The sequence below is a fragment of the Mytilus trossulus genome, chromosome 8, assembly GCF_036588685.1.
Source record: "Mytilus trossulus isolate FHL-02 chromosome 8, PNRI_Mtr1.1.1.hap1, whole genome shotgun sequence".
In the NCBI taxonomy this organism is placed as follows: Eukaryota; Metazoa; Mollusca; class Bivalvia; order Mytilida; family Mytilidae; genus Mytilus; species Mytilus trossulus.
Window position 1 is genome coordinate 1626764 of NC_086380.1, and position 12097 is coordinate 1638860.

Below are 12097 nucleotides of genomic sequence, written 5' to 3' on the forward strand. Positions count from 1 at the left end.
ACTGTACATCGGTCTGCTTGAGATGTTCTAAAAATAAACATAAAGTTCTGTGGGTTATAGGTAATGTAAGGGGGTGTAACTGTACATCGGTCTGCTTGAGATGTTCTAAAAATAAACATAAAGTTCTGTGGGTTATAGGTAATGTAAGGGGGTGTAACTGTACATCAGTCTGCTTGAGACGTTCTAAAAATAAAAATAAAGTTCTATGGGTTATAGGTAATGTAAGGGGGTGTAACTGTACATCGGTCTGCTTGAGACGTTCTAAAAATAAACATAAAGTTCTATGGGTTATAGGTAATGTAAGGGGGTGTAACTGTACATCAGTCTGCTTGAGACGTTCTAAAAATAAACATAAAGTTCTATGGGTTATAGGTAATGTAAGGGGGTGTAACTGTACATCTGTCTGCTTGAGACGTTCTAAAAATAAACATAAAGTTCTATGGGTTATAGGTAATGTAAGGGGGTGTAACTGTACATCAGTCTGCTTGAGACGTTCTAAAAATAAACATAAAGTTCTGTGGGTTATAGGTAATGTAAGGGGGTGTAACTGTACATCAGTCTGCTTGAGACGTTCTAAAAATAAACATAAAGTTCTATGGGTTATAGGTAATGTAAGAGGGTGTAACTGTACATTGGTCTGCTTGAGACGTTCTAAAAATAAAAATAAAGTTCTATGGGTTATAGGTAAGGTAAGGGGGTGTAACTGTACATCTGTCTGCTTGAGACGTTCTAAAAATAAAAATAAAGTTCTGTGGGTTATAGGTAATGTAAGGGGGTGTAACTGTACATCAGTCTGCTTGAGACGTTCTAAAAATAAACATAAAGTTCTGTGGGTTATAGGTAATGTAAGAGGGTGTAACTGTACATTGGTCTGCTTGAGACGTTCTAAAAATAAAAATAAAGTTCTGTGGGTTATAGGTAATGTAAGGGGGTGTAACTGTACATCAGTCTGCTTGAGACGTTCTAAAAATAAACATAAAGTTCTATGGGTTATAGGTAATGTAAGAGGGTGTAACTGTACATTGGTCTGCTTGAGACGTTCTAAAAATAAAAATAAAGTTCTATGGGTTATAGGTAAGGTAAGGGGGTGTAACTGTACATCTGTCTGCTTGAGACGTTCTAAAAATAAAAATAAAGTTCTATGGGTTATAGGTAATGTAAGGGGGTGTAACTGTACATCAGTCTGCTTGAGACGTTCTAAAAATAAACATAAGGTTCTGTGGGTTATAGGTAATGTAAGGGGGTGTAACTGTACATCTGTCTGCTTGAGACGTTCTAAAAATAAAAATAAAGTTCTGTGGGTTATAGGTAATGTAAGGGGGTGTAACTGTACATCAGTCTGCTTGAGACGTTCTAAAAATAAACATAAAGTTCTATGGGTTATAGGTAATGTAAGGGGGTGTAACTGTACATCTGTCTGCTTGAGACGTTCTAAAAATAAACATAAAGTTCTATGGGTTATAGGTAATGTAAGGGGGTGTAACTGTACATCTGTCTGCTTGAGACGTTCTAAAAATAAACATAAAGTTCTATGGGTTATAGGTAATGTAAGGGGGTGTAACTGTACATCGGTCTGCTTGAGACGTTCTAAAAATAAACATAAAGTTCTATGGGTTATAGGTAATGTTAGGGGGTGTAACTGTACATCAGTCTGCTTGAGACGTTCTAAAAATAAACATAAAGTTCTATGGGTTATAGGTAATGTAAGGGGGTGTAACTGTACATCAGTCTGCTTGAGACGTTCTAAAAATAAACATAAAGTTCTATGGGTTATAGGTAATGTAAGGGGGTGTAACTGTACATCTGTCTGCTTGAGACGTTCTAAAAATAAACATAAAGTTCTATGGGTTATAGGTAATGTAAGGGGGTGTAACTGTACATCAGTCTGCTTGAGACGTTCTAAAAATAAACATAAAGTTCTATGGGTTATAGGTAATGTAAGGGGGTGTAACTGTACATCAGTCTGCGTGAGACGTTCTAAAAATAAACATAAAGTTCTATGGGTTATAGGTAATGTAAGGGGATGTAACTGTACATCAGTCTGCTTGAGACGTTCTAAAAATAAACATAAAGTTCTATGGGTTATAGGTAATGTAAGGGGGTGTAACTGTACATCAGTCTGCTTGAGATGTTCTAAAAATAAACATAAAGTTCTATGGGTTATAGGTAATGTAAGGGGGTGTAACTGTACATCAGTCTGCTTGAGACATTCAAAAAATAAACATAAAGTTCTATGGGTTATAGGTAATGTAAGGGGATGTAACTGTACATCGGTCTGCTTGAGACGTTCTAAAAATAAAAATAAAGTTCTATGGGTTATAGGTAATGTAAGGGGGTGTAACTGTACATTGGTCTGCTTGAGACGTTCTAAAAATAAACATAAAGTTCTATGGGTTATAGGTAATGTAAGGGGGTGTAACTGTACATCTGTCTGCTTGAGACGTTCTAAAAATAAACATAAAGTTCTGTGTGTTATAGGTAATGTAAGGGGGTGTAACTGTACATCTGTCTGCTTGAGACGTTCTAAAAATAAACATAAAGTTCTATGGGTTATAGGTAATGTAAGGGGGTGTAACTGTACATCTGTCTGCTTGAGACGTTCTAAAAATAAACATAAAGTTCTATGGGTTATAGGTAATGTAAGGGGGTGTAACTGTACATCTGTCTGCTTGAGACGTTCTAAAAATAAACATAAAGTTCTGTGGGTTATAGGTAATGTAAGGGGGTGTAACTGTACATCTGTCTGCTTGAGACGTTCTAAAAATAAACATAAAGTTCTATGGGTTATAGGTAATGTAAGGGGATGTAACTGTACCTCAGTCTGCTTGAGACGTTCTAAAAATAAACATAAAGTTCTATGGGTTATAGGTAATGTAAGGGGGTGTAACTGTACATCGGTCTGCTTGAGACGTTCTAAAAATAAACATAAAGTTCTATGGGTTATAGGTAATGTAAGGGGGTGTAACTGTACATCAGTCTGCTTGAGACGTTCTAAAAATAAACATAAAGTTCTATGGGTTATAGGTAATGTAAGGGGGTGTAACTGTACATCTGTCTGCTTGAGACGTTCTAAAAATAAACATAAAGTTCTATGGGTTATAGGTAATGTAAGGGGGTGTAACTGTACATCAGTCTGCTTGAGACGTTCTAAAAATAAACATAAAGTTCTATGGGTTATAGGTAATGTAAGGGGGTGTAACTGTACATCAGTCTGCTTGAGACGTTCTAAAAATAAACATAAAGTTCTATGGGTTATAGGTAATGTAAGGGGATGTAACTGTACATCAGTCTGCTTGAGACGTTCTAAAAATAAACATAAAGTTCTATGGGTTATAGGTAATGTAAGGGGGTGTAACTGTACATCAGTCTGCTTGAGATGTTCTAAAAATAAACATAAAGTTCTATGGGTTATAGGTAATGTAAGGGGGTGTAACTGTACATCAGTCTGCTTGAGACGTTCTAAAAATAAACATAAAGTTCTATGGGTTATAGGTAATGTAAGGGGATGTAACTGTACATCGGTCTGCTTGAGACGTTCTAAAAATAAAAATAAAGTTCTATGGGTTATAGGTAATGTAAGGGGGTGTAACTGTACATTGGTCTGCTTGAGACGTTCTAAAAATAAACATAAAGTTCTATGGGTTATAGGTAATGTAAGGGGGTGTAACTGTACATCTGTCTGCTTGAGACGTTCTAAAAATAAACATAAAGTTCTGTGTGTTATAGGTAATGTAAGGGGGTGTAACTGTACATCTGTCTGCTTGAGACGTTCTAAAAATAAACATAAAGTTCTATGGGTTATAGGTAATGTAAGGGGGTGTAACTGTACATCTGTCTGCTTGAGACGTTCTAAAAATAAACATAAAGTTCTATGGGTTATAGGTAATGTAAGGGGGTGTAACTGTACATCTGTCTGCTTGAGACGTTCTAAAAATAAACATAAAGTTCTGTGGGTTATAGGTAATGTAAGGGGGTGTAACTGTACATCTGTCTGCTTGAGACGTTCTAAAAATAAACATAAAGTTCTATGGGTTATAGGTAATGTAAGGGGATGTAACTGTACCTCAGTCTGCTTGAGATGTTCTAAAAATAAACATAAAGTTCTATGGGTTATAGGTAATGTAAGGGGGTGTAACTGTACATCTGTCTGCTTGAGACGTTCTAAAAATAAACATAAAGTTCTGTGGGTTATAGGTAATGTAAGGGGGTGTAACTGTACATCAGTCTGCTTGAGACGTTCTAAAAATAAACATAAAGTTCTGTGTGTTATAGGTAATGTAAGGGGGTGTAACTGTACATCTGTCTGCTAGAGACGTTCTAAAAATAAACAAAGTTCTATGGGTTATAGGTAATGTAAGGGGGTGTAACTGTACATCGGTCTGCTTGAGACGTTCTAAAAATAAACATAAAGTTCTATGGGTTATAGGTAATGTAAGGGGGTGTAACTGTACATCAGTCTGCTTGAGACGTTCTAAAAATAAACATAAGGTTCTATGGGTTATAGGTAATGTAAGGGGGTGTAACTGTACATCGGTCTGCATGAGACGTTCTAAAAATAAACATAAAGTTTTGTGGGTTATAGGTAATGTAAGGGGGTGTAACTGTACATCAGTCTGCTTGAGACGTTCTAAAAATAAACATAAGGTTCTATGGGTTATAGGTAATGTAAGGGGGTGTAACTGTACATCAGTCTGCTTGAGACGTTCTAAAAATAAACATAAGGTTCTATGGGTTATAGGTAATGTAAGGGGGTGTAACTGTACATCAGTCTGCTTGAGACGTTCTAAAAATAAACATAAAGTTCTGTGTGTTATAGGTAATGTAAGGGGGTGTAACTGTACATCTGTCTGCTAGAGACGTTCTAAAAATAAACATAAAGTTCTATGGGTTATAGGTAATGTAAGGGGGTGTAACTGTACATCAGTCTGCTTGAGACATTCTAAAAATAAACATAAAGTTCTATGGGTTATAGGTAATGTAAGGGGGTGTAACTGTACATCTGTCTGCTAGAGACGTTCTAAAAATAAACATAAAGTTCTATGGGTTATAGGTAATGTAAGGGGGTGTAACTGTACATCAGTCTGCTAGAGACGTTCTAAAAATAAACATAAAGTTCTATGGGTTATAGGTAATGTAAGGGGGTGTAACTGTACATCAGTCTGCTTGAGACGTTCTAAAAATAAACATAAAGTTCTATGGGTTATAGGTAATGTAAGGGGGTGTAACTGTACATCAGTCTGCTTGAGACGTTCTAAAAATAAACATAAAGTTCTATGGGTTATAGGTAATGTAAGGGGGTGTAACTGTACATCAGTCTGCTTGAGACGTTCTAAAAATAAACATAAAGTTCTATGGGTTATAGGTAATGTAAGGGGGTGTAACTGTACATCAGTCTGCTTGAGACGTTCTAAAAATAAACATAAAGTTCTATGGGTTATAGGTAATGTAAGGGGTGTAACTGTACATCAGTCTGCTTGAGACGTTCTAAAAATAAACATAAAGTTCTATGGGTTATAGGTAATGTAAGGGGGTGTAACTGTACATCAGTCTGCTTGAGACGTTCTAAAAATAAACATAAAGTTCTGTGTGTTATAGGTAATGTAAGGGGGTGTAACTGTACATCTGTCTGCTAGAGACGTTCTAAAAATAAACATAAAGTTCTATGGGTTATAGGTAATGTAAGGGGGTGTAACTGTACATCAGTCTGCTTGAGACGTTCTAAAAATAAACATAAAGTTCTATGGGTTATAGGTAATGTAAGGGGGTGTAACTGTACATCTGTCTGCTAGAGACGTTCTAAAAATAAACATAAAGTTCTATGGGTTATAGGTAATGTAAGGGGGTGTAACTGTACATCAGTCTGCTTGAGACGTTCTAAAAATAAACATAAAGTTCTATGGGTTATAGGTAATGTAAGGGGGTGTAACTGTACATTGGTCTGCTTGAGACGTTCTAAAAATAAACATAAAGTTCTATGGGTTATAGGTAATGTAAGGGGATATAACTGTACATCCCTCTGCTTGAGACGTTCTAAAAATAAACATAAAGTTCTATGGGTTATAGGTAATGTAAGGGGGTGTAACTGTACATCTGTCTGCTTGAGACGTTCTAAAAATAAACATAAAGTTCTATGGGTTATAGGTAATGTAAGGGGATGTAACTGTACATCGGTCTGCTTGAGATGTTCTAAAAATAAACATAAAGTTCTATGGGTTATAGGTAATGTAAGGGGGTGTAACTGTACATCAGTCTGCTTGAGATGTTCTAAAAATAAACATAAAGTTCTGTGGGTTATAGGTAATGTAAGGGGGTGTAACTGTACATCAGTCTGCTTGATACGTTCTAAAAATAAACATAAAGTTCTATGGGTTATAGGTAATGTAAGGGGATGTAACTGTACATCTGTCTGCTAGAGACGTTCTAAAAATAAAAATAAACATGATTAATTTGTCTGCCTTATGTCCTCTGTATTCTACTTGAAACAAGCATTATTTTTTTTAATGTGGAATAACTTTTGAATTCTGGAAAATTGATAAGAAAAGTATGATGAAAACTAAAAAGGGTTGAATGTGCTCATGGCTATTAGTTCATACTGAAATACGAGTGAAAGTAAAATTAACCTGTAAGCATGCTCTGTTAATGATTTAGTTTTCACTATTCATTCTTTTCTTTCAATTTTCGAAATTCAAATTTATTCCAGATTTTAATAATTCCTTGTTTTGAGACGTTAAAAAAAACAACAAAAAAACATGAACATGTGATTCAAATGTACAAAAAAACAGTTCTATAATATAAGTTAGTTTGTAGTTCACACTGTACTATGAATATTTCTTTAACTAATTGACTTTGTTATACAAGTATATAAGGTCACACTGATCACACAACTGATAAGCCTAGGACAACCACACTTGTGGTCCAGTCATTAAACAAATAGAACTTTGATCTCAAATTGTTTTCCATTTGAGTGTGGAGTTAACATCCAGGTAAGTCAAATAATATATGTATCCACTGCTCTGTAAACCATGGTAAATGTCTGTGTATTAAACATGCATGTTTATAACACTAAAATTGGTACACACAAACCAAAAACTGGTACTCTTTTCCCAATATACACCCCAAAAACTTAATCCCTCCTCCTCATAAACACCACAAATCTTATGCCCTTTATGTAACATACATCCCCAAAACTTAATCTCTCCTCCCCATGATCACCACAAATCGTATGCCCTTTATGTAACATACATCCCCAAAACTTAATCTCTCCTCCCCATGATCACCACAAATCTTATGCCCTTTATGTAACATACATCCCCAAAACTTAATCTCTCCTCCTCATGAACACTACAAATCTTATGCCCTTTACGTAACATACATCCCCAAAACTTAATCCCTCCTTCTCATGAACACCACAAATCTTATGCCCTTTATGTAACATACAACCCCAAAACTTAATCCCTCCTTCTCATGAACACCACAAATCTTATGCCCTTTATGTAACATACAACCCCAAAACTTAATCCCTCCTTCTCATGAACACCACAAATCTTATGCCCTTTATGTAACATACAACCCCAAAACTTAATCCCTCCTTCTCATGAACACCACAAATCTTATGCCCTTTATGTAACATACATCCCCAAAAACTTTATCCCTCCTCCTCATGAACACCACAAATCTTATGCCCTTTATGTAACATACAACCCCAAAACTTAATCCCTCCTTCTCATGAACACCACAAATCTTATGCCTTTTTTGTAACATACCTCCCCAAAAACTTAAAACCCTCTAAAACCAATAACCACTCTAAAATCCTAATCCCTCACATACACACCAATATCTCCATTCCTCCTCCCCACATGCACACCAATATCTCCATTCCTCCTCCACACATGCACACCAATATCTCCATTCCTCCTCCCCACATACACACCAATATCTCCATTCCTCCTCCCCACATACACACCAAAATCATAAAGCCTCCACCTCAATTGCACATTAAACTCTTATACTCTCTTCTCCGCATACAACCCAAAAACTTAAACTCTGTCCTCCAGGAGTCCTTATACCCATTTTAAAACCATAAACCCTCCACCTCACTTCATGCACTTGCACATCAAAAACATAAACCCTCCAACTCACTTGCACATGAAAAATTTAGACCCTCCAACTCACTTGCACATCAAAAACTTAAACACTCCTCTCCGCATACAACCAAAAAACTTAAAACTCTGTCCTCCTTAAACCCTCCACTTCACTTGCACATCAAAATCTTATACTCTCCTCCCTACATACACCCCAAAAACTATCCCTACTGTTTCCCTAAATTATGGCTGTTCTAGATAATTTTACATTTTTAATATAATATATATGCACATGTATGCATGGTGTAAAATATAATACATGTATGTTAACTGCAAAGCATGGGGGCAACAACACTGTAAACTTTCTGATGCAATATCAGACACAATGCAGTTATATAATCAAATAACATGTACACAGTACATGTGTAAGTACAAGATTCAAATAAACAAAACAAAATACACATGCACACACACACAAACGTAAGGTATTTACCTCCTGTATCTCCTTTCAGAAAACTTGTCCTGGTCATTTTTATAATTTCTCAACCAGTATATGACTCTTTACATGTAACTTTTTATAAACAATAACAACCTAATTCAGATAAAACACATATGACCTTGACCCTGATCAGACAGTACCCACATGACATCGTTTGACATTTAAGTACTAAGATAATACCAGTTTTATCAATGAAGTAGGTATTAGTTTTATCAATGGACAATCCTTACGGTTTTCTTGTTATAAACATACATTCAGTCATGACAGTTGTCCATCCCATAACAATAAAATTAGATTTATATTTTTCGATATAAAAAAAGATGTAGTATGATTGCCATTGAGACAACTCTCCACAAGAGACCAAAATGACACAGAAATTTACAAGTTTAATACACCGTATTGCCTTCAACAATGAGCAAAGCATACCACATTGTGAGTCAGCTATAAAAGGCACCGATATGACAATGTACATGATGTAAAACAACTCAAACGAAATAAAGGGTTGCGCTTAAGCGAATGATACGCCCGTTGCTCTTTTAACGAAAGTGTTAGTTATTGTCCCAAAATTGGAAAATCCCCCCTTTTTTAAGCATAAAAATTCATAACACGGAAATGTAAAATCTGAAATTTATAAAAATTGAAAGGGAGCTTACATCAATAGATATAAACAATCCACCAAAGTTTTATGGACATTGGTGAAAGCCTTTATGAGTTATTGTCCGAAGTGTTAAAAATCCCCCTTTTTATGAATAAAGCCCCATGAATCCAAAACTTAAAATCTTAATTTATAAAAATTGAAAGGGAGCTTACATCAATAGATATAAACAATTCACCAAAGTTTTATGAAAATTGGTGAAAGTGTTTTTGAGTTATTGTCCAAAGTGTTGAAAATCCCACCCTTTTTATGAATAAAGCCCCATAAATTCAAAACTTAAAATCTGAAATTAAAAAAAAAACGAAAGGGAGCTTCCGTCAATAGATATAAATAATTCACTTAAGTTTCATGGAAATTGGTGAAAATTTTTTTGAGTAATTGTCCGAAGTGTGGATGACGGACGGACTACGGTATACCATAATACGTCCCATCTAAAAGATGGGCATATTAAAACTAACAATGTTTCTAAGAAGTTTGATGGTAGTGATTGAATGTCTGTAGAAATAGACACTACATGTAGGTACATGTATAGATTTGCCAGCACGAAGATCAAGAAAATGATATATACAATTCTGCATAATTATTCTAAAAGTCTAAAAATATATCTAGATATAGGAAGATGTGGTATGAGTGCCAATGAGACAACTCTCAATCCAAGTAACAATTTATAATAGTAAACAATTATAGGTCAAGGTACAGCCTTCAACACAGAGCTTTGGCTAACAACCAACAGCAACTATAAAAGGGTCCTAATATATATTTAAAGAACACGTCAAATATCATATTTATTTTCCTTATGATAACTGATTATGAAAATATACCTTACTACATCCCTCCCTGTCTATGAATGTTGGCCAATTAACAATCCAATTACTCCAGGTCTTTACACTGAGTAAGTTTGAAAATAGTGGGTAGACTGATATCTTAGTTTTATTTGACAATCATAGGTAAAGTTACTGGTACATGACAATACTATGTAAACTTACTAATATCATCAGAATCTATACAGTGGAACCCCGAAGGTCTAGGTTAACTTACTAATATCATCAGAATCTATACACTGGAACCCAGAAGGTCTTGGTTAACTTACTAATATCATCAGAATCTATACACTGGAACCCAGAAGGTAAAGTTACTGATACATGTACATATAAGTTAGTTTGACAATACTATGTAAACTTACTAATATCATCAGAATCTATACACTGGAACCCAGAAGGTCTTGAAGAGGTGGTTCTCATTTATTAAGTTCTACTGTTTTATCCAATGATCTGAAATCATACAATGTTCAAATTTGTAAAAAAGTACTTCTAAGATGTACATATTAAATGTCATGAAAAAACATGCATCTTATAACATTGAATGTACATGATGTATATATTACTTAGGCCATGGGAAAATAATTGATGGTTTCCCCTAACCCGACCGGGTCATTCTTTAACCATGTTAACCGCCGGTTATTAAATTTTTCTTTGAAATATTGGTCTTCGAAACTTGTAGTTTTTGCTGTAGACTGTTACAAAAGGCGCAAATATTTTAAAGCTTTGAATGGCATGAATAGTCAAAATATATAATGTATACATACATGTACAAGTTGGGAATACTACATGTATCTTTATTCTGTCCCTATCATGAACATGATGAATGATGATTATTAAACTGTTACTATTTTAAATCATATATATATATAATAATTAACTGCCATCATGGTCATGACTGTATATATATTACCACTCTCAAAATAAACAAAAGATACACATAGTATCCTGTTTCAAGATATATTTATATGTACATATTATTTATAATTATTATATATTTAGTAGTTGTTTGTGTAACACAATCAATGGGAATCTGCTGATATAAAAATTATGAGCTACAAAATGTAACCTGAGAAAAATCGTTTTTACACCTCAAAACTTGAAAATTTTAGGGAATGTAAAAAAAAACTTACATGTACATGAACTTATACAAGTAATTTTCAATAATAAGATTAATCAAACATTGTGAACAAAACAAAATTTACTTTTTTATTTACGTCACATGTACTTACCATACATTATAATTTACTTTTATTATAGCTTGCTATTCAGTGTGAGCCAAGGCACTGTGTTGAAGGTCATACTTAGACCTATATTGGTTTACTTATTACAAATTGTGACTTGAATGGAGAGTTGTCTCATTGGCACTCTTGCCACTAATCTTTATATAATTATTTGCAACTGTGACTGATATCCAAAGGTGGACTTGCACCCCCTTTTTTTACTGTGAAAAAAATTGCTTGATTATAGAGGGAATCACTGGAGCATGACTGAATCAGTTCCACTCTTATCTGCTCTTAGGCAGTCAGTGGTCCCCCACATATGAAAATGTCTGGTTTAACCACTTTTAAAGGGTTCCAACTGAATGTCCCCATTCAAATGCATTGATCATCCAAAAAAACAATCCGGACCGCTCCCCACCCCATCCCACCTTGTATCTGCCACTACACAATTTAATGGTATATGATAAGTAAAATAATTACCCTTCAATGTCTAGCCTAAGTTTAATATTATACTACTAGAAAAAGAGTAAAGATTTTTCAAAGAAAATAGACCACTTTCGAGTTCATCCGTCACCGGAAAAAACTCGTCAATTATACGCGCCTTTATCACCGTCATCTGTGCGTTTAGGGGCGTCGTCACTTCCTTACAATGTTGAGCGAGTGGTTGGAAAATTATAATTCTATATTGTACGAATTATTTGGCAAATTGAATTCTGAAAATAGACAATCAACACTGCTGTCATTAGGGAATTGTCAGTAAGTACCTACAGAGCAACCATTATTTCTAGTTTATCCTGCACAAAAACGATCACTTAGACGCT

The 12097-nt window shown here is 34.8% G+C and overlaps 2 protein-coding genes across 5 annotated transcripts in view; one reads left to right on the top strand and one right to left on the bottom strand.

The window, feature by feature from the left end:
• LOC134728098 (uncharacterized) overlaps nucleotides 1-12097 on the top strand; it is a 313423-nt gene that overhangs the window by 123829 nt on the left and 177497 nt on the right. The gene's annotated exons all lie outside the window — the stretch shown is intronic.
• Nucleotides 1-12097, bottom strand: part of LOC134728094 (WD repeat and SOCS box-containing protein 1-like) — a 30741-nt gene that overhangs the window by 17789 nt on the left and 855 nt on the right. For 3 of the 4 annotated variants that reach the window (XR_010108769.1, XM_063592502.1, XM_063592503.1), the window contains exon 2: nucleotides 10419-10506. Coding sequence is in view for 3 of the 4 variants with exons in the window: in XM_063592502.1 (XP_063448572.1) it covers nucleotides 10419-10476 (58 nt within the window). In the remaining variant the exon portion in view is untranslated. Of the gene's footprint in view, nucleotides 1-8574; nucleotides 8636-10418; nucleotides 10507-12097 lie in introns of those variants that run through there. The other variant, XM_063592504.1, reaches the window with a different exon arrangement.